Source organism: Lithobates pipiens, unplaced genomic scaffold, assembly GCF_037356315.1.
Source record: "Lithobates pipiens isolate NorthernLeopardFrog02 unplaced genomic scaffold, aLitPip1_a1.2 Scaffold_10, whole genome shotgun sequence".
Taxonomy (NCBI): Eukaryota; Metazoa; Chordata; class Amphibia; order Anura; family Ranidae; genus Lithobates; species Lithobates pipiens.
The window spans coordinates 57,910,715-57,937,451 of record NW_027507686.1 but is presented as its reverse complement, the minus strand read 5'-3'; the positions used below and the strand labels follow the sequence as shown (position 1 = coordinate 57,937,451).

At 43.4% G+C, this 26,737-nt stretch overlaps 1 protein-coding gene across 1 annotated transcript in view; it reads left to right on the top strand.

Moving 5' to 3' along the window:
- Positions 1-26,737, top strand: part of SLC7A6 (solute carrier family 7 member 6) — an 86,914-nt gene that overhangs the window by 45,831 nt on the left and 14,346 nt on the right. The window contains exons 6-8 of the mRNA XM_077455481.1: positions 9,912-10,015; positions 17,540-17,636; positions 23,823-23,972. Coding sequence (XP_077311607.1) covers positions 9,912-10,015; positions 17,540-17,636; positions 23,823-23,972 — 351 coding nt within the window. The remainder of the gene's footprint in view (positions 1-9,911; positions 10,016-17,539; positions 17,637-23,822; positions 23,973-26,737) is intronic.

The window sequence follows — 26,737 nt, the reverse complement described above, 5'->3', positions numbered from 1 at the left end:
GAGAGGTGTTACATCCAATCAGGACTCGTCTTGCATCTAATCAGGGTGGCACATTTTAAAGCTATTTGAAGATGTATGCCCTGAAATGGTAAAAAAGAATAAGGCACTTTAGGGATTTTTAGACTAAATCCAAAGATGTCTGATTTTATAGATTATATTGATCAGGCTTTCATATACAATGGGGAAAATAATTATTTGATCCCCTGCAGATTTTATAAGTTTGCCCATTTACGAAGAGAAGAAGAGTCTTTAAAGTGGGGTACCCCCTAATAAAAAAATAAAATAAAAAATAAATTAAAAGTCAGCAGCTACAAATACTGCCGCTGCTGACTTTTAATAATCGGACACTTACCTGTCCCAGGGTCCAGCGATGCGGGGGAATGAAGCCCCCCCTCGTTCCCTGCTCCGCTGTACAGTCACCTGGGACACGTGACAGGTCCCAGGTGACTGTGTGTCGCGAGGGGAAGTGATGTCACCAGCCCGGGCAAGGAAGAAGGCAGACTACGATGGACCCCCTAGCAACAGGTATTTAGAGGTGAGTAAAAAAAAAAAAAAATCCAATTTTTTTTTTTTTTTTAAAGAATTTTAAACAACTTTTTATTTTTTGGTGGCAACACCACTTTTAACTTTTATCATTGGTGTATTTTAAATGATAAAGTAGAATATCAACCAAAAATCCATAATACAAATGTTATTTTTTTAAACTGAGTTGCAGTTCAGTTAGTAAAATAAGTATTGACTTAATACTTGTTGGAGAACCCCTTGTTGGCAAGCAGAGAGGTAAGATGTTTTTGGAAATGGTTACCAGGTTTACAGACATCTCGGGAGGGATTTTAGTCCACTCTTTACAGATCTCTAAATTCATAGGGTTTTTTGGCTGTCAGTTGGCAACTCGAAGTTTCAGATCCCTCCCAAAAAATTTCTATAGGATTAAGGTCTGGAAACTGGCTAAGCCACTCCACGGGGGGGGGGGGATGCTTAGCGCGGTGTTGGCATCCTCCAACACAGCACAAGGAGAAGTGTTTTAAAAGGCACCATTTTTGCTGTTGCAGGCTGCGGAGGGACACAAGAGCAAAGGTGGCATATTAAAGGTTTTGTGACATAGGCATTCCTTTTGACACATTTACTGCTGCATCAGGCTGGGCATTAATGCCTGCAACAGAGCTGGACTATTGCTCAAGCAAGTGAATACATTCCTTCGGGTAGTTACTCTGCTTTGTGCATCGGGCTATGGTCAGAAGATTGGGTAAAAACGCCTCAAAAGGGGCTCTAGAAGGACTTCTACAGTCACACGGAAGACTAGAACCATCTCAGTAAAGATTGCATCCTCCCCTTGAGAGTAATATGGCTGGTCAGAGTGAGCCATCAGGAGTGGCAAGTGTTGCAGCTGCTCTTAACACTGCAGCCCCTCCCCTGTGTATATTACTAAGGAGGTTTTTTTAGTTTGGAGAAAAAAATGTATGCTTAATCGCATACCAGAGTGGGACTAAGCGTAACAAGTATCTGTCCATTTGCTCAGGTCCATCATGCTGAGGAACAAGTGGCGAGAGATGAAGAATTTCTCTCAATGGACCAGGAAGAGGCTGATGTCTCCTCTTCCGAAGAACCTAATATGGAAAGATCAGGTTCACAGGAAAGGTTGTTGGTACAATCTCTCGCTGAATTGGTCCGCTCCACATTTTTACTGCCAGCAGCGCAGTCAGTCGATGAGCCCACTTCTGGTTTGGGTTCACTAAAACCTCCACAATCGGTTCATGCTTTTCCTATCCATTTATGGTTTAAAAAAGCTTATGTATTCTGAGTGGGAGCACCCAGATAAAGTTTTATTCCTCTGAAAAAGTTTTCAATACTTTATCCTATGGAGGAAGAGTTTTATAAGAAAATGGGGAATTCCAGCAATTGACGTTGCTATGGCCTCTGTAAACGAAAACCTGACTTGTCCAGTAGACAATGCTCATTTGCTAAAGGGTCCAACAGATAAGAAGTTGGAATTTAAAAAAAAACTAAAACTAAAATGCTCACAGTTTCAGCCTATGCTGGCAGCAATCGGAGTATCTCAGTCCTTAAAGGACCAGTTTAGGGAAGTACTCAAGGTTATTCTTGATCTAAACCGGTTTTTGAATATCCGTTCTTTTCGTATGGAGTCAATCTGATCAGTAGTCTCCATCCTACAAGGGGGAGAATTTCTGGCATCAATCGACATCAAGGATGCTTATCTCCATGTGCCGATTTTCCCTGCTCACCAGAATTTTCTGCACTTCAAGGTAGAAAATCTTAATTTTAAGTTTGTAACTCTGCCGTTCAGTCTACCTACTGCACCTTGAGTGTTTACAAAGGTCCTGGCTCCTTCTTTAGCCAGGCTAAGGGCTCAAGGTATAATGATACTAGCCTTCTTAGACGATCTACTCTTGATAGATCTGTCGGTAGCCCACTTAAACCAAAGTTTGGTCACCTCAGTCGGCTACCTGGAATGCCTAGGTTGGATTCTCAACTTCCCAACTCAATCCTTCTTTAAACCTTCAAGGAGTTTGCACTACTTGGGGCTGATCATAGATACATTTCAGAAGAAGGTGTTTTTGCCCCAGGAAAGGGTCAGTTCCATAAAGGAACTGATTCAATTGGTCAAAACAAAGAAGAATCCTTCTATTTGCATGAAGTTATTGGGGAAGATGGTGGCTTCTTTCGAGGCCGTTCCTTATGCGCAGTTTCATTCAAGACTGCTACAAAACAGTATCATGTCAACTTGTAACACGAAGGTCCAAGCTCTGGACTTCCCAATGCGTTTATCCCCCGAAGTGCATCAGGGCCTCAGTTGGTTACCAGTTACCTGGAAGGTGGTAACAGATGCCAGCCTTTTGGGCTGGGGAGCAGTCCTGGAAGAAGCGTCTGTCCAAGGGAAATGGACCAAATCAGAGATGACCTTGCCCATCAATATTCTAGAGATTCAGGCAGTACGCCTGGCCCTAGAGGCCTGGACGCTCAGACTACGGAATTATCCTGTCAGGATCTAATCTGACAATGCCACAGCAGTGGTCTATATCAATCACCAAGGGGGCACAAGAAGTCTTGCGTCCCAGAGAGAGGTGAATCATTCTTTCTCGGGCAGAAAACAACATTCCTTGCTTAACAGCAATTTTCATTCTAGGGATAGAGAATTGGGAAGCGGACTACTTGAGTCACCAACAATTGTTACGGGGAGAATGGTCCCTTCACCCTGATATCTTTCTGTCAATATGTCAAAAATGGGGAGTCCCAGATGTGGATCTGTTTGCGTCCAGTTTCAACAACAAGATCGTCAACTTTGTGTCGAGGACAAGGGATCCGATGACATTCAGAACAGATGCCTTTTTTTTTCCATGGAGTCGGTTTTCATTGCTCTGTGCATTCCCTCCTGTTCAGCTGCTTCTGCGCTTTCTTCACGGGATCTTCACGGGATCAATCAAGAACAAAAGGAGGTGATTCTCGTGGCCCAGGAGATTTTGATTTGCAGAGATCGTAAAGATGGCGATAGGGCACCCTTGGACCCTACCACTGTGGCCAGACCTTCTCTTGCAAGGTTCGGTATTCAATCCTACCTTACAAACGCTACATTTAATGGTTTGGCTATAGAGACTCACATTCTGAAAGACCGTGAGTTGTCAGCTTCAGTAGTTTCTACTTTGCTTAATGCTAGGAATCAGCCTCCAGAGTCATATACTATAGAGTTTGGAAGGCATATATCTCCTGGTGTGAATCGAGGGGTTGGCACCCCAGGAAATATGTCATAGGTAGGATCCTTGAAATTTCTTCAGATGGGATTAGAAATTAAGCTGGCCTTGAGTTCTATAAAGGGCCAGGTGCCGGCCTTGTTGTTGTTGTTTTTTTTTTTTTTTCCACCAACTACCACTTGCTTCACGCTTTCTGGTTCATAACTTTATTTAAGGATAACACGGATTAATCCTCCAGTTGGGTCACCCCTTGAACCCTTGGGACTTGAATTTAGTCCTGTTGACATTACAGAAACAGCCTTTTGAGGCAATACAAGATATTCTCTTGGTCCTCTTGATGAGGAAAAAAATTGTCTTGGTTGCCATATCTTCTGCTAGAAGAGTATCAGAGTTGACTGCTCTTTTTTGTAAAGAGCTATATTTAATTCATTAGGATGAGGTTGTATTGTGGCCTCATCCTAATTTCCTACCGATGGTAGTGTCCGGTTATCATTTGAACCAGGATATTGTTCTGCCTTCATTTTTTCCAGTACCTCATCCTGTGAAAGAAAGATCGCTACATTCTCTTGATGTAGTGAGAGCGATCAAGGCCTGTTTGAAAAACAGATTCCTAAAAAATATGTTTTGTTTGTGTTTCCAGAGGGTCCTAAAAGAGGACAGGCAGCATCAAAATCTACTATTGTTAGATGGATTCGTCAAGCGATTGTTCAAGCTTATGGTTTTAAAGAGTAAAATTCCTCCTTTTTCATGTTAAAGCGCACTGCATCAGTGCTGTTAGTGCTTCTTGGGCAGTGCATCACCAAGCCTCTATGGCTCAGATGTGCAAGGCTGCAACTTGGTCTTCAGTCCATACATTTAGCAGATTCTATAAGGTAGATGTAAAGGTCATGAGGATATCGCCTTCAGGTGCAGTGTACTGCAGGCTGCAGTATGAGTCCTCTAGTCTCTTAGTACCCTACTTTGTTGTGTCTCCCTCCCTTCAGTTGGCATTGCTATGGGACATCCCACATAGTAACTACTATGGCTCTGTGTTCCGTGAGGTACGATAAGAAAATAGAATTTGTATAACGGCTTACTTGTAAAATCCTTTTCTGTGAAGTACATCACGGGACACAGAGGTCCCTCCCTTCTTTGGTATACACGTGTATTGCTTTGCTTTTGCTTTGAAGGTGGCCTATAACCCACATAGTAACTACTATGGCTCTGAGTCCCATGGTGTCCCACTTTAAAGAAAAGGATTTTACAGGTAAGCTGTTATAAAAATCCCATTATTCCTTCTGTATTGTTATTATTATACAGGTTTTATATAGCACCAACAGTTTGTGCAGCACTTTATGTCCCCCTATATACTGTAAAGCACTGTGCAAATTGTTGGCGCTATATAAATCCTGCATCATAATAAACATATTCATAGAGATAATAATTCAAGTGATGCAGTATCTATGAGTTTAAAAACTGACCCAGTGTTCATTGTGATGGTCTGTGACCTGCATAATGGCACTACAGTTAGTGATTGGAATTAATTACAAACATATTATACTTGCCTGCTCTGTGCAGTGGTTTTGCACAGAGCAGCCCAGATCCTCAGATCCTCCTCTTGTAGGCTCCCCCTCCTGAGTGCCCCTATAACAAGCTGTTTGCTCTGGGGGCACTCACACGTACTTGACCACTGACACACCGAATGAATGCGTGATTGAGCCACTGAGGAGGGCAAGAGTAGCTTCTCTTGTGCACATCGCTGGTTCGAGATTGGGCTGCGGTAAGTATTGGGGCTAGTGAAGGAATGCTGCACACAGAAGTTTTCACCTTTTTTTTATGCAAAGAATGCACAAGGGTAAAAAACTTTCAGCCTTTAGAATGATTTGAATCAAAGCAGCATGTATGCAGTCCTTATGTGATGGTTTCAATTACCCCCCCCCCCCCCCCCCCCCATCTAATTTGATCTGTAGGTTTTCGGAAGGTGTTCACCATAGGGTATAGGATAGTGTAGATTGAGGTTGTGTGTGTGCGTGTGTGTGTTTTTTTTTTTTCTGTGTTGGTTGAACTGGATGGACTTTTTTCAACCAGATTAAAGAAGGCCAGCCTGAGCTTGTCTGGCTGGGCTTCTCCTAAGGGTCACGAGTGCAAAACTAATTGTTTTAGCAAAGAGCAATCTGAAGTCTGCTCTCTGCTGATGTTGCACAGATCAATCCAGGCACCACGTCATCCTGGCCCTGGGAGTCTGGATCCGTCAGGTGCCTGGACTGATGGTCGTCTCAGCGAGCCACTGAGATGGCCGCTCCCCGCCCTTCCACAGCTCAGCGCTCCGGTGAGCGTGGTGGAGCAGCTGTCTGCAGCTGTCAGTCAGCAGCTCTCTGTTTGGGGAGCCGAGCCATTGCGTTGTTCGATTGACTCAGGTCTCAGAGGTGGCAGCTGTCTGATACTGCATCCACCTAGGTAAGTATGATTTATTGGAGAAAATGTTTTCCCATACTTCTCTTAACTATGTGACTATGGGGGGGAGTTGAGATTAAAGGATTATACTGTTCTTCCATGGTGTCTTCCCTACTGCAGCTGTGTTTTTGGTTTAGAATGGTTACATCATTCATTGAAGGTTTACTTCACAGCTTTAATCAGACTGTAAAAATAGTCATGGTTTTCTAACTTTGGTTTCGTTGCGCTGACAAGACACGTCTTAATATGATGCCTCTTAGTAAGGTTCACCCAGACTGCTCTATGTGGGATTGGGAAATAATTTGCTCATACTCCAGACTGTTATGTAGGCAGTCAAGCTATTTTTAAGTTAATTGAGTCAAAAGATTCAAGCATCACTATCATACTCCACAGGGATTAATTATGAGCCGTAATGAGAGCTTCAAACCTAGAAAGTCTTTCTATTACCAGACAATGTCTTTTCCCTTTTTGTTCTGGGTCCTGCTGCTCAGAGATGTCTCTCACTACTGGTCATTTTCATTGCAGCAATTGTCACCTGTCTTTGGCTAATCTTGGCCAATTATGGTGTTTGTGGCAAAGGAAAAATATGCATGTAGGGTGAGACGCCTCCGAGGGTATGACCATTGTTTGTGGATTGACTGCTTCGTTAAAGATTTGTCCAAACCCAGGGTAAAGCTGTGTATGTATGTTTGCAAACCAGATAAAGAATCCTTTGTTTTACATATCACATCCATCCCCATCAGAGTTTAATACAAGTTTACTGTTGATAATTTGGAAAACAATATGTGTAGCGCTAAGAGTTATAATCGTATACATGAGCACTAGTGAAAACTGACAATAATATATAATATGATTTGAAACATAAAGTGTCCCAAAAATATTTGTGTATAAAATCCAAGGTCCTAAGGAAAGGCCCCGTGGGTGCTGGAAAAAAGGTATAAAACAGTACATAAGCCAATAGGAGAGTCTCGAAAGATCTTCCTTCCTATAAGCCTTGATGAAAGTATAAGTGAAGCAAATGAATCCCAAAGGTGATATACACGTGGTGAGGTACTCTTACCAAATGTGATGGAGACACATACCAATGGCAGTCAGTCAATAAGGCCTGTAGTTCTCTTGCGCAAACCGCCTGGGATGAATGGAGGAGCAGCTCACAATCCACAGCCACTAAGGTGTAGGAAGGACCTCAGATACGTCACCCAAGTGCATCTGCCGTAAGTGGGGATCCCCAGAGGTTTCCACGTTTGCTTGACTTTGTTTGAGTGTTGGCAGCTTTTTTTCACTATATTTAGGTTTAGCGCAGTATTTTCCCCCTTTTTGCAGTATACTGTTAATAATTGTAGTGTATAGTTTTTTTTTTTGTGTTCACATAGTTACTATTTTTGTAACCGATTTACTATCATTCAATAAAATATATTACTACATGTAAGGATCTATATTCAAAACTATATAATCAGAAACTCCATTTTAGATGTATACATTTCCTACACCACATATACTATCCAGTACAAATAGGACTCGTCAAAGAATCTCTCACTATTAAAGTAGTTGTTAAACCACTTCTATAAAATACTCCCTTCCCTCTGTAATATTACAAGAAGTTCCCCTGTGCCTGTGTTATATGATAAATATGCTCTGGCAGCCGGAGAGAGACAGTCGAGGGAGCCGATGTGTTAGCCCTGTTAGCCCTGACACGAGCAGACAGGCAGGGAGGGGAGGAGCAGAGAGAAGGCAGAGCAGGGCTGCGGGTGACGGGAGCACGTAAACTGACCACGGTGTCAGGGCTCAGCAGCCATGATACACCATGCTCAGTTTACCAAGGGGAGGGTAATAGCCAGGCAGGATCAGACAGGTATTTTTAGGTGTCACAGGGGTCCAAATGACACAGCACAAACACTGTGCTGTATAAAATGCTTTAAGGGAACAGGATCTGTGCTTGGGGTGTTTTTTTCACAGAGCGAGTAAGTATGACATGTTAGTGATTTTTATTTTTTTTTAATAACAAAGTATTGCAAAAATTATGTCCAGCACTAGAAAGCTGATTATTTGCAAGACTGAACTAGAAAAGTAGCGTCTTATAAAACACATGAATTCATTTCACTGCCAGGGGGGATTGTGAGAGGCTGCGGTATTGAAGAAGTTACTTTGAATGGAGTGTGCTGAAAATACTGTAACACTGTAGTTGTAGACAGCTGCTGGCTTGAACTTGCAACCCCAAATCCAAAAAAAGTTGGAACGCTGTATAAAATCTCCATAAAAATAGAATGTAATAATTAGCAAATCTCATACACCTGTATTTTATTCACAATATAAATCCTATCAAATGTTTAAACTGAGAGAGTACCATTTAAAGAAAAAATAAGGTGATTTTGAAATTTAATTGCATTCATTCTGTATTTATGTTGTTTTACACCGTATGCCAACTTTTTTGGAATTCGCATAACCAGGGCTCAAAATTTCAAGTCCTGAGCTACTAGCCAGGCCTCAAGGGTTACTCGCCACCAGTTGCCCCACTCAAATTCTACCCTGTCCTGCCCCTAATTCCACCCCTAAACACGCCTCCTAAATCATCTCATTAAATGACACTTAAATGTTTTTTATGCAGAATTAAGTTCTAAAACTAAATATTAACAACAATTTTATCCCTGTTCACCAATGCAGCCTGCCCTGTGTCCATCATGCAGGGGAAGAGAGGGGAGGAAGAGGATTGCTGGCCGGGTGATCAGAACGCAGAGGAACATCACTGTAACAGCTTTCATTTCAATAGCAGTGTGTTCCCGCCGCTCTGCGTCAAATACAGCCCTGGCTGTAACTATGATACACCTCACTCGTCCTGGACGGGTGATCTGTCTATCAAAGTCCCGGGACCAGGGGGTGGGGCTGTATGTGAAAGTGAGTGCGAGGAACGCTGTTATTGAAATGAAAGCCGCTAGTGATGTTCCTCATGCACTGTTGATCCGGCTGCCTGCTCTCCTCTCTTTCCCTCCGCGAGCGTTGGGAGAAGGACTCCCATACTCCCCCGCCCGCTCCCAGGCAGCCTATGCTCGCCAGCCCCCAAAATGCGAGCGGGGTGGGGGGGGGGGGGGATTTTGAGGGCTCCATATAAACGAGTATATGCATTTTTGATGCATTTCCATTGAAGTGTATAGGGCACAAAATCACACTGCATCACACCAAAGTAGCACAGGAGCCTTCCCCAAAGTCCCATCACAGTTGCGTTTCATTGATGTGAACAGGCATCATTGAAATGAATGATTTCCATTGTTAGTCTATAATTTTTATCTTATAACACGTCTTGCTTTGTATTTTTGTGTGAACTTTTGTCTTATGCTTCACACTTGTATACCCTGGGTGGGAATTTATCTGGTTTTCCTTTTATGCCAATAAAACTTTGCACCAGGAAATGAATGTGATTTCCATTGTAAATCGCATCAGATGGTGCCCAGCCTTGTGAGGCATCTGTGATTTATTCATTTAAAGCTTTAAAGGAAGACGTACACCCATAAAAATTCTGAAAATCTGTTATTTTCCACTTCGACTTGCTATAGCCTGTATGATTGCTGTCAATCATTTTTTTCTCTGTGCAGTAACCAGAAGGAAAAAAAATAAAAATAATGTAACAATTTTTTCAGTTTGTCATCTTTTTGGGATTGTTTTGCTTTAGATGGTGTTTGTGATTGATCTTTCTTACATAATATGTGCTTTACGTTTTGCTTTAATTTGTCATGTTTTTGTCAAACTGTCTTATACTTTTTGTCTTCTCCATCTCAGACTTTTGCTGACCTTGTGTATGGCATATTTAGCTGGACCATCCCCTTGGCTGTGGCCCTTTCCTGCTTTGGTGGTTTGAACTCCTCCATCCTCGCTGCCTCCAGGTTTGTATCCATAGCTCATATTCTTTAAAAGACCTTCTTAAAGTCTAGTATTGCAAAAGGCATCTTCACTGCTATGCCAGGGCTCCTGCTTACCATGCTGACACCTAGGTGCCTGTGGTTTCATAGTCAAATGGATAGTACTGAAGGGCATGCACACAAATCTAGCCAACAAGTAAAGAAGAATTCCAGATTTCATTTGTCCAGTGTAATTGTGTGTGTGCGTGCGTGCGTATATGTACCATACCTGGCTGATCCCCCCTGGAAGTTGGAAATCACTGAAGTAGACAATACTGCCTTGCTTCCGGGTCCTATGCTGAGTGGCTGGCCTGATGCATTGTGAACACAGGAGGTCAGCCACTTGACATGGGTGTCGTTCAGAGAATGCTTTACATTTTCTGAAAGAATGCAAAAAGTTTTCTTATTGGATGAGGTGGAGAGGCAGGGCAGTGATGATCAGATGCTGGTAACTGAGTGCTAAAGCAGTATTCCTGATATGGCAGTTTTTACATAGTTATGACAAATTATATGCCTACATTCATCCAAGCTGGACCAATGTAACTATGTGGAAAGTTTAGCTATAAACTTTTAAACACGTAGCTTTACATATTGTTGGACATTATTATTTAAAAAATTAATAACATTAAAATATACTTACATAGTTCATGTCACCCTTAATAAAAAAAATAAAAATAAAAAAAAACAGTGTGGGGTCCCTCCCAATCCATACCAGGCCCTTCGGTTCTGGTATGGATTTTGAGATGAATCCCATGCCAAAATTAAAAAGAAAAGTACCCCCCCCCCCCCTCCATGTTGAGGAAAAGTGGGCTGGTATGGTTTGGGGGGGATCGCTTCATCCGTTCCCCCCTTTAGTCAAAATTAAAATATATATATTTTTTAAATGGCTTGGGGTCCCCCTAAAATCCCCCCCCCCCCAATGTTGAGGGCATGGTATGGTTCAGAAGGGGGGTGCTCACGTGTTCTTACCCCTCCCCCTTTTTTTCCTGGCTGCATGCACAGATAAGGGTCTGGTAAAGATTTTGGGGACCCCCGCACCACTTTTTTTTTTTTTTTTTTTTATCCTATTTTGGTCCTACGCTGTTTTTTTTTCTTTTTCTCAATTTGTGTTCAAAACTGATGGCGTGCACGATTCATAAGCTTTCCCATAAAAGGCAATGAGCATAGAATTCACTTTTGAACTGCACCGCAGTGCTCAGGACACGCACAGGACTGTTTTTAAATTTGCACTGCCGCTACACCACAAATATGTTTGAAAACTCATTAAATTTGCATATGTGACTGTGGCTGAACATGCTTACCCAATAAGCATAGACACAGCTGCTTATAGTCTGTACTGGAAACACATGTGACAGTGACAGAACATTATTGCCTTATAACACTAAATCACTAGGGATTATGTTAATAAAAGCTGCAAATTTTAAAAAGATTGAAAATCACATGAACATTTTAAGGATTATGAGTCAAGATGTGCTCAATTTAAGTTAGCTGACAATACTCTAATACGGGGGATTCTCATGGAAGATGATAAAAAGGGAATGATTTCTAGAAGTTATAATCTTTTCCTTAATGCTGTACAGAATTCCTCCAAGCTGCCTTGCAGACGTGGCTGGGGAAAGGTTATAGGTGCCTTAGATGGGGAGACATGAGATCTTTGCCTGACCTCTGCCCCTTTTGGTGTCGGTATCTGCCTCTCAAAAATGATCCTATTTATACAATATCTCACAAAATTGAGTACACCCCTCACATTTTTTTGTAAATATTTTATTATATCTTTTCATGTGACAACACTGAAGAAATGACACTTTGCTACAATGTAAAGTAGTGAGTGCACAGCTTGTATAATAATGTAAATTTGCTGTCCCCTAAAAATAACTCAACACAGCCATTAATGTCTAAACTGCTGGCAACAAAAGTGGGTACACCTGTAATTGTAAATGTTCAAACTGGACCCAATTAGCCCTTCTCCCTCTGGTGTCATGTGACTCGTTAGTGTTACAAGGTCTCAGGTGTGAATGGGGAGCAGGTGTGTTAAATTTGGTGTTATTGCTCTCACTCTCTCATACTGGCCACTGGAAGTTCAAGATGGCACCTCATGGCAAAGAACTCTCTAAGGATCTGAAAAAAAAAAAAATTGTTGCTCTACATAAAGATGGCATGGTCTAAAATAATATTGCCAAGACTCTGAAACTGAGCTGTAGCACTGTGGCCAAGAACATGCAGTGGTTTAACAGAACAAGTTCCACTCCGAACAGGCCTCTCCGCAGTTGACCAAAGAAGTTGAGTTTACATGCTCAGCGTTATATCCAGAGGTTGGCTTTGGGAATTAGACATATGAGTGCTGCCAGCATTGCTGCAGAGGTTGAAGGGGTGGGGGTCAGCCTGTCAGTGCTCAGACCATACGCCGCACACTCCATCAAATTGATTCATGGCTGTCGTCCCAGAAGGAAGACTCTTCTAAAGATAATGCACAAGAAAGCCTGCAGTTTGTTAAGGATAAGCAGACCAAGGACATAGATTACAGGAACCATGTCCTGTTGTCTGATGAGACCAAGATAAACTTATTTGGTTCAGATGGCATCAAGCGTGTGTGGCGGTAACCAGGTGAGGAGTACAAAGACAAATGTGTCTTGCCTACAGTCAAGCATGGTGGTGGGAGTGTCATGGTCTGGTGCTACATGAGTGCTGCCAGAACTGGGGAGCTACAGTCCATTGGAGGAACCATGAATGTCAACATGTACTGTGACAGAACATGATCCCCTCCATTCAGAGAGTGGGCCGCAGGGCAGTATTCCAACATAACGACCCCAAACAGACCTCCAAGACAATCACTGCCTTGCTAAAGAAGCTGAAGGTAAAGGTGATGGACTGACCAAGCATATCTCCAGACCTAAACCCTATTAACCACCTTCAGACCGGACCATTTTGCTGGTAAATGACCAGAGGTCTTTTTACAATTTGGCACTGCGCTGCTTTAACTGGTAATTGCGCAGTCATGCAATGTTGTACCCAAACAAAATTTGCGTCCTTTTCTTCCCACAAATAGAGCTTTCTTTTGATGGTATTTGATTGCCTCTGCGATTTTTTATTTTTTGCGATATAAATGGAAAAAGACCGCAAATTTTGAAAAAAAATGATATTTTCTACTTTTTGTTATTAGAAAAATCCAATAAACTCAATTTTAGTCATACATTTAGGCCAAAATGTATTCAGCCACATGTCTTTGGTAAAAAAAAAGTAAATAACTGTATATTTATTGGTTTGCGCAAAAGTTGTCACATCTACAAACTAAGGTACGTTTTCTGGAATTTACGCAGCTTTTAGTTTATGACTGCCTATCTCATTTCTTGAGGTGCTAAAATGGCAGGGCAGTACAAAACCCCCCCAAATGACCCCATTTTGAAAAGAAGACCCCCTAAGGAAATTGATAAGTGGCATGTTGAGCCCATTGAATATTTTATTTTTTTGCCTCAAGCGATTGAATAATGACCAAAAAAAATTTTTTTATTTTTTTTTTACACAAAGTTGTCACTAAATGATATATTGCTCACACATGCTATGGGCATATGTGAAATAACACCCCAAAATAAATTCTGCTGCTTCTCCTGAGTACGGGGATACCACATGTGTGGGATTTTTTGGGAGCCTAGCCACGTACGGGACCCCGAAAGCCAAGAACAGCCTTCAGGTTTTCTAAGGGCGTAAATATTTGACTTCACTCCTCACTACCTATTACAGTTTTGAAGGCCATAAAATGCCAAGATGGCACAAAACCCCCACAAATGACCCCATTTTAGAAAGTAGACACCCCAAGCTATTTGCTGAGAGGCATGTTGAGTCCATGGAATATTTTATATTTTGCCACAAGTTGCGGGAAAATTACAAACTTTTTTTTTTTATTTATTTTTTTCACAAAGTTGTCACTAAATGATATATTGCTCACGCATGCCATGGGCATATGTGAAATGACACCCCAAAATAAATTCTGCTGCTTCTCCTGAGTACGGGGATACCACATATGTGGGACTTTTTGGGAGCCTAGCCGCGTACGGGGCCCCGAAAACCAAGCACCGCCTTCAGGCTTTCTAAGGGCGTTACAGTTTTGAAGGCCATAAAATGCCAAGATGGCACAAACGCCCCCCAAATGACCCCATTTTGGAAAGTAGACACCCCTAAATTTAGGGGTACACGAGTGAGACTAGGTAATAAATGGCGGGTGCCCTGAAACTATAAAAAAAATAACTAACCCACCAGCGTCACCTGTAACCGTTATATGGTGATCACTGGTGAAAGGGTTAACTAGGGGGCAATCAGGGGGCTTTATGCGGTAGTATATGGGGGTCCCTGGCGCTATAAAAAGCTGCGGCGAACCTAAATACCTACCTGCCTAACTAGCGTCACCTGTGACACTAATACAGCGATCAGAAAAACGATCGCTTATTAGGCTGGGTTCACACTGGAGCGATGCAGGAACGCCACAAATCCGCGGCGGGTTCCCGCATCGCATGCCTCCCGGCGGCAGTTCACACTGCCCTATGCGAACTGCTGGGAGTGTCAGTGAAATGTTAATGACACCCCCAGATCAGTTCGCATATCGCAGTGCGATCTGCAAACTCGGATCGCATGGTGTGAACACCCATGCGATCCGATTCTGCTGCGGACCAAAAAAAGGGTCCCGTGCGAGTTTGCGGCGGGTGCGACGCAAATTCAGCCATACTATCTGTATGGCTGAACTCGAATCGCACAGAGATCGGATGTGATTTGCACTGCAGTGCGGTGCGAATCACATCCGTTCTCAAACCGCTGCAATGTGAACCCAGCCTTAGTGACACTGGCGACGGGGGGTGATCACGGGGTTAAACCTTTATTGGGGGGGTTAGGGGGGTACCTTAGAACTAAAGGGGGCTAACCCTAACTGCCCTAACAGTTATTACAGTCACAAATGACACCCGCCGGGTGATCAGGGGGTTAAACCTTTATTAGGTAATAAATGGCGGGTGCCCTGAAACTATAAAAAAATAACTAACCAACCAGCGTCACCTGTAACAGTTATATGGTGATCACTGGTGAAAGGGTTAACTAGGGGGCAATCAGGGGGCTTTATGCGGTAGTATATGGGGGTCCCTGGCGCTATAAAAAGTTGCGGCGAACCTAAATACCTACCTGCCTAACTAGCGTCACCTGTGACACTAATACAGCGATCAGAAAAATGATCGCTTATTAGGCTGGGTTCACACTGGAGCGATGCGGGAACGCCACGAATCCGCGGCGGGTTCCCGCATCGCATGCCTCCCGGCGGCAGTTCACACTGCCCTATGCGAACTGCTGGGAGTGTCAGTGAAATGTTAACGACACCCCCAGATCAGTTTGCATATCGCAGTGCGATCTTCAAACTCGGATTCTGCTGCGGACCAAAAAAAGGGTCCCGTGCAAATTTGCGGCGGGTGCGGCGCGAATTCAGCCATACTATCTGTATGGCTGAACTCGAATCGCACAGAGATCGGATGTGATTTGCACTGCAGTGCAGTGCGAATCACATTCGTTCTCATAAACCGCTGCAATGTGAACCCAGCCTTAGTGACACTGGCGACGGGGGGTGATCACGGGGTTAAACCTTTATTGGGGGGGTTAGGGGGGCACATTAGAACTAAAGGGGGCTAACCCTAACTGCCCTAACAGTTATTACAGTCACAAATGACACCAATGCAAAAAAAAAAATGCAATTGGTGTCACTGTGACTGGGGGGGGCAGGGGTAATTGGGGGGGTAAAGGGGGGGTGTGAGTGTGCCTGGCATGTTCTACTGTACGTGTGGTGTGTTGGTGCAACTCACCGATCCTCTCTCCTCGGTGCCGGAACGAAAAATACCGACACAGAGGAGAGATTACATCACTTCCTCTCCTGTGAGGAGAGGAAGTGATGTCACGGAGCATTTCTATTCGTCGGGAGCGATCGCGAGGGGGTGGCCATGAACGAATCTCATCACTCCCGAACGAATGCCGACCGCCGCAGGCACCGCGTGGAAAGCAGGGACTTATATATACGCCCATATGCCTGCCCGTGCCATTCTGCCGACGTATATCGACGTATATCGTCGTGCGGCGGTCGGCAAGTGGTTAAGCATGTGTGGGGCATCCTTAAACAGAAGGTGGAAAAGCGCAAGGCCCCTAACATCCACCAGCTCTGTGATGTCATGGAGGAGTGGAAGAGGACTCCAGTGGCAACCTGTGAAGCTCTAGTGAACTCCATGCCTAAGAGGTTTAAGGCAGTGCTGGAAAATAATGGTGGCCACACAAAACATTGACACTTTGGGCCCAATTTGGACATTTTCACTCAGGGGTGTACTCACTTTTGTTGCCAGCGGTTTAGACATTAATGGCTGTGTGTTGAGTTATTTTGAGGGGACAGCAAATTTTACACTGTTATACAAACTGTACACATTGTAGCAAAGTGTCATTTCTTCAGTGTTTGTCACATGAAAAGATATAATAAAATATTTACAAAAATGTGAGGGGTGTACTCACTTTTGTGAGATACTGTATCTGCTATACAAGGTATACAGAACTCCTGTACAACTTCATAGATGGGGGAATCGTAATACCTTCCTCTGCCTGAAGTGCGAAAGAGATCATGGCAACCTCATTTATATGCTTTGGAAGTGTCCCAAGCTTTTCTGTTACTGGAAGGAGGTTCTTGACGTGATCTCTCAGGTTTTTGTTTATTATCCCACGGAAACCGGTTATGTGCCTGCTGGGTGCCCTGGACGAGGACAAACTCACACTGTGGTTTTGCGACTGCTGTATGTTGCACATTATCTGACCGTACAATCTTGGTTTGTTCCCAGGGTGCCCACCAGGTGGCAATGGGTAGAGCATGTTAATAAATTATCGATATGGGAAAAGTTGAAGTACCAGCATAGAAAAGTCCCACGTAAATTCTACTCAATGTGGCAGGCCTGGCTGGATGTCTCGGGATTAGCACCGCATCAGCTAATTAGAGACTGGCTCCTACAGGGGTGAATGGTGTAGGAAGTCCAGAACAGTGGCTGACTGGGTCTCACACCACATAGGATCCCATATGGCATTGGTGGGCCGTGTTTGTTTTGTTTTTTTGTTTAACCTCAGGGCTCTGAGGGCTTGGATAGGTTAAACTGTTAGTCGTTATACATGTGTCGATCTTTGTACTTCTGGTTTACATGATTCTGTATGCACTATACTGACCGGCAGAATATCATTGAAAAAGAACTTTACTGTATTCAATTATGTCTCAATACCAATGATATACCTCTTTTCTTTTCCTATTGTACACTGAATGGCATATATCCTGTATTGTGAATGACAAAATAAATTTTTTCTTCTGATTTAAAAATAAAATATGAGACTTTAGTTTTACATTGAGATCGATGCGACTGTTATTACAAGTGTTAACCACATGCAGCCAGCAGAATTGAATATGGTTTCTGGGAGAGATCCTTTGCTGAAGTCCTTCTCTTCTGTGTCATTTTTCTGCAGGCTGTTCTTTGTTGGAGCGAGGGAAGGACATCTCCCTGATATGTTATGTTTAATACACCTCCAGCGATTCACACCAGTGACGGCTCTGCTCTTCAATGTAAGGAATGTTTCTGCAGTAATTTTACTGGAACGTGTACAAATTCTTAGAAGTAGCAGAGATCTCTGAAATTGCAAGTAAAGACATATCTTTCATATGAACAATGAATGATTAGAGACCTACCCATCTTGGTCACAATCACAGAGCAACTGCAACCTGGCTCCATGGATCTAAATCTGCCCACACATCCCCTGTCCAATAAGACAACCCTCTAGGGGTGTTAGTGAGGGAAATAAGTTACCCTCTCTCAGCTGCAAAAAACAGCATTGTGGTCAGGCCAGTGCTCTGGATGAAGTGTCTCCACAATTGAACAACGGGATTATTAGTAAATTCCAGCTAGCTACTCGGAATAATCCAATAAAGTGCACATTTTTATTCGCATTTTTTAAAATAGTGACACTTACCTGTCCAGCGCGCCCGCGATGTCGGCACCCGAAGCCGATCTCTAGATCGTCTTGTCGGGTGCTGCCGCCGCCATCTTGGGTATGGGAATCAGGAAATGGAGCCTTTCGGCTTCATTTCCCGGTTCCCTACTGCGCATGCGCGAATCGCGCTGCGCAATAAGGATGGTCCCCGCTGCCTCTGGGATCTGTGTGTTTCCCAGCAGGCAGCGGGGCACTTGCGGAAAGGGGCGGGCACTTGCGGAAAGGGGCGTAATCTACGCCCCTTTCCGCAGAGTGCTATCCCGGAAGTGGGTGCAGATACCTGTACTGTACAGGTATCTGCACCCCCCTCCCCCCTGAAAGGTGCCAATTGTGGCGCCGGAGGGGGGGAGGGTTCCGATGAGCGGAGGTCCACTTTAGGGTGGACCTCCGCTTTAATTCCTGTACACACAATGCGAAAATCTGATGACAGATCGTCCGACTTTTTTGCCTTGCTAGTCGCAAGTAGAAATCAAATAACTTACTAAAGTTGCGAAAATTCTCAATACAACAAAATACACATTTGAAAGTGATGCCATGTGTTGTAGTGTATTTGTATTGTATTATCAAGCAACAACTGTACTGATTAAACTAAAATTGTGCGATCTGCTACCGTACAAGTAATTTTCATGCTTGTCCGGATAATATCTGAACTGTTGTGATCGGCTCTCGAAAGCTGTGTACTAATGATCAGATTAGGCGCACCGCGGTCAACGGCGATATGCCACGCCTGGCGGCTTCCATGCGCATGCACGCGAGTGACGTCATCGCGTCTTCGCCGAATGACAGCGGCATAGCAGCGAGACCCACCGAGAAGATGGATGCGCCGGACTACAGGGGACAGCGGTGACTTCGCTGGCTCCTGTGTCAGGTAAGTGACACATAATGGACTACTATGCGATGCATAGTAGTCTATTATGCTTTACCTTTGCAGGGAATGAAAGAGGAAGTAAACCCATCAGGGTTTACTTCCTTTTTAAGGCTGGGTTCACACTGCTGCGGTGACGAGAATCTGATGTGATTCGCACCGCACCGCACTGTAGTGCAAATCACATCCGATCTCTGTGCGATGCGAGTTCAGCCATACAGATAGTATGGCTGAATTCGCATCGCATCCGGCCCAAACTCGCACAGGACCCTTTTTTTGGTCCGCAGCAGAATCGGATCGCATGGGTGCGATCCGATTCCTGTCCGAGTTTGCAGATCACACTGCGATATGCGAACTGATCTGGGGGTGTCATTAACGTTTCACTGACACTCCCAGCAGTTCGCATAGGGCAGTGTGAACTGCCGCCGGGAGGCATGCGATGCGGGAACCCGCAGCGGATTCGCAGTGTTCCTGCATCGCTGCAGTGTGAACCCAGCCTTAGGCTCGCTTACATAAGCGTTGCTCTCTGAAGCGTGTACCATGATAGACAGCTTTTCTGAGAGTGTATGACAGGCGTTGAGGCGATCTATAGCCTGTTGCCTCCTGCTTTCATTTTAAAAGCCGGCAACACTGCGGCCACATTGCAAGGTGATTTTAGCATGACCTTGTTCACGTAAATTGGTCGCATGTAGGGATACAATTCTTGTTGCGCTGCAAATATGGCAAGTATTCTAACCCATATGGCTTAATTTGCAGCATAAGGGTGGGGGGAGTAAAAATGTGTTTCAGATACCTTTTTTTTGTGCACAGCAACCGTGAGTATAAATTTTGCCTTAAAAACAAAGTTAATGAATAAAGGGTCACAAAAATAGGTCAATAAATGTATAAGGAGGCACCTTGCAGTACATAACCTTTTTAAATGCTTCAAGATGGGTGACAGGGACACATTAAATAGGAACTGCATTCTCTGTTATTGATCTAAAGTTGCATGTTGGGGGTTGTAACAATGCAGGTAGAAGTTTGGTCATCCACATCCCTACTCTACTACCGGAGACTGCCTGCCTTCTGGATGGATAAGGGCTTGAATAGATTTACTTGTTCCTGTGAAGAGAGCTGCCATGTTGACAATTAAGCAGCTGAACAATACAGCTACTACATATGCAATTCAACATCAAATGCAAAGATTTTGCAGAATGTTGAAAGATATCTCTATGAATAATAACAAACCTTTCCATTGTCACTTGATAATTTAGCCCTTACCTTTCCTGTCATGAACAAATGCCAGGCTTTGGGTGGCTACTTCACTGTAGCCATGCTTTTTTACCCACCGGTCAGATAAATAAAATAATTGAAATGTATACAAAATGCATCAAAACATAAAGGTCTATCAGCAAGAAATGGGTCATTAAACATTTTGAAACCTTCTTAAGCCTCATACACTCGATCGGATTTTCGGAATGTAACTGTGTGATGACAGACTGTTGGCCTAAAATCCGACCATTCGTACGCTACATCAGACAATTGTTGTCCAACTTTCCACCAACAAATGCTGGATGGCAGGCTAGTAAATTTTCCGCGGACAACGATATTTTAATATGGTGTGTGCACAAGTTTGTCACACAAAAGTTGAAAGTACAAACACGCATGCTCAGAATCAATGCTCACCAAACACGACATTAGCAGAAGGTGCCCAAAGGGTGGCGCTTAAGAGCTGACATTCCTTGTAGTACGTCACTACATTTGTGTTTGTTGGCTGACAGTTGTGTACAGTTTTGTATGCAAGACAAGTTCCTGGCACACTCCCTTCGGACAAAAGTCTGACGCTTTGCCGAAAATCCGATCGTGTGTACGAGGCTTTAGTTTCCCGTTCCTTTTGTCTTGTCTGTTTGCTCTCCTCCCATTTCCATTTTTTTTTTTTATAACTGTGGTCTACTTTTTATTCTCTACCCTTTTGAGGTTCTCTTACTTGCTAAGATTTAGCCTTGATTTCTTTGACTATGCGTTCTTGCCTAGCTTTTCACTTATTTTTATGTATTCTGCTGTGTTGTTGTTTGCCTAGGAAATTGAGGCCATCACATTGATTGTCTGTGTTCTCATTTATTATTTATATAGTTTCCTACTGAACAGACATTATATACTGGCTGCTTGAAAGCCAACTCTTCTACAAGCTTAGCAATTCCTTCATTTGAAGTTTTAAAGAGAGCCTGCACTGAGAAAATATGCATTAGAGAAAGTACACTGGTTAATCAGTGTAAGGGCAGTAACTGCATTATAGAAAGTACACTGGTTAATCAGTGTACTTTTTCTAATGCAGTTACTCAGAGTATTGCTCTGACTTCTCTAGCTGCATGCTTGTTCCATGTCATGTCAAAAGTGTAACAACCAACAAAAGTAGCATTTTCAGAAAGAAGTCAGCAATGTCAGCCCCCTGGGTTTCCCTCAGTTCAGCTTTTCATTAGAGACACGACCATCAAGAATTCCTATAGTTACTCGTATCCCCTCTGGTGAATCAGATATTTTCTCTCTTGTTATGATTGCTTTAGAAGTATGTTTTGATGCCTGCGTGTCCCAGCTGTATGCTGTGGCTATAGCTGTCCCCTTTGTCACTAGTGTGTCTCTGCAGGTCTGAAACATCCAATCTGATTGGTTAAAGCGATTCTAAACAATATCCTTATTCTGCAAAATTAATTCATACACAACCATTACTTAGTGGCCCTGTAATTATTTTTCATGAAATTGTTTCTTACTGTGTTTTTCTGCCTCATTGTAACATCCTCTGTGAGCTCCCTCGTTTATCTGGAATGAGCAGTGCACATTAAAGCCGTGGCAAACCATTTGGAGAGTGACACAAATATTAATTTTTACAAAGTCTTCTGTCTCAGTTTTTATAATGGCAATTTGCATATACTCCAGAATGTTACGAAGAGTGATCAGATGAAAGTCCCTCTTTGCCATGAAATTAAAGTTAATCCCATAAAAAACATTACCACTGCGTTTGTAAAGAAGGCTTCAGGGCGCCCAAGAAAGTCCAGCAAGCGCCAGGACCGTCCCCTACAGTTGATTCAGCTGCGGGGTCTGGGCACCACCAGTGCAGAGCTTTCTCAGGAATAGCAGAAGGCAGGTGTGAGTACATCGGCACACACAGTGAGGAGAAGACTTTTGGAGGATATCCTGGTGTCAAGAAGGACAGTAAAGAAACCACTTCTCTCCATAAAAACATCAGGGACAGACTGATATGCTGCAAAAGGTACAGGGATTGGACTGCTGAGGACCGGGGTAAATTCATTTTCTCGAATGAATCCCATTTCTGATTGTTTGTTTGGGGCATCTGGAAAAAATCTTGTCAGAAGAAGAAAAGCTGAGCTCTACCACCAGTCTTGTGTTATGCCAACTGTAAAGCATCCTGAGACCATTCATGTGTGGGGTTGTCTCTCAGCCAAGGGAGTGGGCTCACTCACAATTTTGCCTAAGAATACAGCCATGAATAAAGAATGATAGAAAAACATCCTCCAAGCAACTTCTCCCAACCATCCAAGAACAGTTTGGTGAGGAACAATGCCTTTTCCAGCATGATGGAGCACTTTACAATAAGGCAAAAGCGATAACTGGCTTGGGGAACAAAACCATTGAAATTTTGGGTCCATGGCCAGGAAACTCCCCAGATCTTCATCCCATTGAGAACGTGTGGCCAATCCTCAAGAGGCGGGTGAAGAAAAAACCCCCACAAATTCTGACAAACTTCAAGCATTCATTATGCAAGAATGGGCTGCCATCAGTCAGGATGTGGCCTAGAAGTTGATTGACAGCATGCCAGGGCGATTGCAGAGACCTTGAAAGAAAGGGTCAACACTGCAAATATTAAAGCTACATAAACTTCATGTAATTGTCAATAAAAGCCTTTGACACTTATGAAATGCTTCAGTATACCATAGTAACATCCGACAAAAAGATCTACACTGAAGCAGCAGACTTTGTGAAAATTAATATTTGTGTCGTACTCAACTTTTGGGCAGGGCTGTAGTTGTGGTCATGTTAATGCACACTACAAATTCCATAGGCCATCTCTGGATCAAGCAAGAGAGGGTGGCTAAGTAGTTCCTACATACAGTGGGGCCATGAAGCAATAATGTAGCCACCCTCTTAACAGTATGTTGGATGACAGCAGCAATACAAAAAAAGAAGGAATTTGGAGAGTTAGCCCTTGTACACACGGTCGGAAATTCCGACGGAAAATGTCCGATCAGACTGTGTTGTCGGATAATCCGACCGTGTGTGGGCTCCATCTGACTTTTTCCGTCGGAATGTCCGGCCAGCAATGTTGGCTGGATATAAAATTTTCCGACCACATGATCTGAGCGTTTGTAGAGAATTCCGATCGGACAAAGTACCACGCATGCTCAGATCAAATTACGAGACCAAAGCTATTGGCTACTAGCCTGAATGTAGTGCCATCGTAACGAACGAACGTCATCACGTTTCGAACGATCGGATTTTCCAACAATTTTGTCTGACCAGTTTCGGACAAAATCTGTCAGAAAAAATCAGACGGATTTTGTGGTCAGAATTTCCGACCGTGTGTACAAGGGCTTAGAGGAATGAATGTAAGCGCAATAGAAGGGACATTTTTAAGTTTTATATAGAATTTTATTTATTTATTTTTAAAACCAGCGTTTAGTGTCACCTTAAGTCTCTGTACATTTTATAGCTGTCTGTGTGAAATCATACAGCCTAATGAGGTTTTTCTTACTTTTGTGCTTTCCAGTTTATTTTTAGTTGGGGAAACGCTCTTCATTTTGAACAGTGAATGATCTGTCTCTTGCTGATAAATTCTTTCATTTAAATTGAGAATAGCTAGAGCTGTAATATAGATTTAATAATGGTATTTCCCTTTTGCAGTGTGCTGCTACCCTTGTATACCTGTCTGTGAGAGATGTCTTCCAGCTGATAAATTACTACAGCTTCAGTTACTGGTTTTTTGTTGGATTGTCCATTGCTGGACAAATATATCTGCGCTGGAAGCAGCCTGACCTGCCGAGACCTATTAAGGTAAGTGACAACATTATAATACAGGTCCAGAAACTGCATCATTTGTAGTAGATTTAATGGCAATTGGTATTGTGTCAAAATACACAAAGAATTTATTGTGTGCAGCTGCAGACACTTTATAGCAATAATTTCCCAAAATGACATAAGACATGTCACTTCCTGGTTCACCGGTGGGAGGATCAGCGAATGGACATTTGCTGAGCTTCCCTAGCGTCACCCTGCCCTGGACCCGCAAGTGGGAAAGTAGAGATGGGGATACATGGCGGGATGGGAGTCGGCATATTACAGTGGTTATGGAAGTAATTGGGTGCCTTCAAAGCTGCTGGAATAATTTCCAGCTGACAGCTTAACACGAGTACACACAGTAGCTGGGAGTGTGTTTAAAAGCCCTTGATCCCTGTACTTTAATAATCATGCTGGAGCTCAGGAGGTTAGAGTAAGCCTGCCAGCTTTAAAATCCAGATGAAAAGTGCCGGCAAAAGAAGAGTTAGGCAGGCCATACGCTATGCAATTTTCTTTCCTTCAACCACGGATTGAAGGAAAGAAAATTGCTTGCTTTCCCTCATTAACACAGTCAGTGTTTATGGGGAAATCCCTTCCGCTGCGCTGTTGTATTCTGACAACCGGAGGTTTACAATAATCGCTGCTGACAGCTTTAGCCGCTGGTAGTGATCAAACAAACAAAACCCGACAGGCTGGTTATACTGAAGTCAATTGATAGATCGACTTTAGTACAACCAACCTGCCCATAGATGGATCAAAATTCGGCTGGTTCCTGCTGAACTGGCTGAGTTACAATCCGTCTATGGCTGGCTTTATTATACTTCGTTCTCCAGCAGCCTGTGTCTCCTACTTTTCCCTCCTCCAGCATTTAAAACTTCTGATGTATCAAATGCATCCCCCACCGGGGCACCGTGGTTCCATCAGCCAGCCACTACATCATCATTGTATCCTCTGTTGAAACGGGTTGGAAAGTTAAATCCTGGCACATGGTGGGAAGACAGGCATCTGACAGATCCAGAAATGTTGACTGCTAAAGTGGCTTACAAAGACTGCAGCTCTGAAACGGTGGGATGGTAGGTTACACAGGCTGCCAGAAAGGAGTTTAAAAGGTTTTCTATTGCAGGGACCATTTAATCTGTATGTCTTTTAAACCTGATGGGGTGTCCACACCATCAGACACACCCCAAATTCATAATATTGGTTATAACAATTGAATTACATTTTTTAGAAGTAAAATTCAATAGTAATGTTTGGTTGAAAACAAACAAACCCTGATTACTCGGTGACTGAAGTACATATCGCTATAATCCTTGTGACATCAACTCCTCATTTACTGCAAATCCCAGACACAAACGCTGAGTGAGTTTTTGTAGCTGCTGTAAAATGTAGGACAATTAGAAGGTAAGATGCTGAACCATTCAAAGGGGGTGTTAACACTATTGGTGCATCTCAGATTGGTGCACTCACTTCAGTTACTATGGCATTTTTTGAGTACCGTTATTCCCGTTTGGGCACACTTCCTAAGGTTTGTAAGTAGCAGGAACAAAGAGGCTACAGGAATGTTGGAATTTGATATTTGCCAAATTGGTTAATAGGCCTTCCCTGGACCATCGCAAAGAAGGGAAAGGACATAACAAAAAATACATTTTTACTCTTGCAGGCTTTTTTTTCCCAGAATTTTCACAGTTTTCGTCTGTTCAACACGCTCTCCTCCTCACAGTCCTTTTTCAAAAGGCATTCAATCTCCCCCTTACTACCTGATGTCCTAACCCGCCCCCTTTGCCTATGTGACATCATCTGAGTAAAGAAAAATATATCTTTGCCAGAAATCTTGTGAGATCTCACAGTATGTACATGAGATAGGCCAATAAGGCACTGGGTAAGGTAGCCTTCCCAGAATGCATTTGTGAGGCTCTGACTACAGCCCTGGCCAAGTTTTGAGAATGACACATATTCATTTTAACAAAGTCAGCTGCCTCCGTTTTTATGATGGCAATTTGCATATACTCCAGAATGTTATGAAGAGTGATCCAATTAATTGCAAAGTCCCTCTTTGCCATGAAAATGAACTTAAAGTGGCGTTTCACCCAAAAAATGGAACTTCCGCTTTAAGTACTGGTGACCCCCTAACATGGCAGATTTGGCATGTCTTTTTTTGGGGGGGGGGGGGGGGGGGGACAGATGCCCTGTTTTTACAGGCTGCCAATTCCTCCCCTGGCTCCGCGGCGCCAGGAAGGAAGATCACCTCTCCCTTCTCCCTCCCTGTAATCTTCTGGGACACGTCACAGGTCCCAGTAGATTGCCCGGCCATTCACAGCGCGGCTTGAGCCACAGCCAGGCGCCCACAGTTAGAACGCTGGCGCCTCAGAGAGGAGCGGGGCTTCCTACACCCACATCGCTAGACCCTGGGACAGGTGAGTGTCTGATTATTAAAAGTCAGTAGCTACACTTTTTGTAGCTGCTGACTTTTAAATGGGTGGAACTCGGCTTTAATCCCCAAAAAACATTTCCACTACATTTCAGCATGGCTACTAAAGGACCAGCTGATGTCGTGATTCTCTGGTTAACACAGGTGACAGTGTTGATGAGGGCAAGGCTGAAAATCCCTTTGTAATGCTGATTGAGTTAGAACACCAGGCTGGAAGCTTTAAAAGGAGTGTGGTGCCTCAATCTCCCATTAGTAATGAGGGACAAAATTTTAATATCTTGGCATTTCTATTTCATCCACCCTCGATTGTGCATTGAATCTTGCCCCACTGATG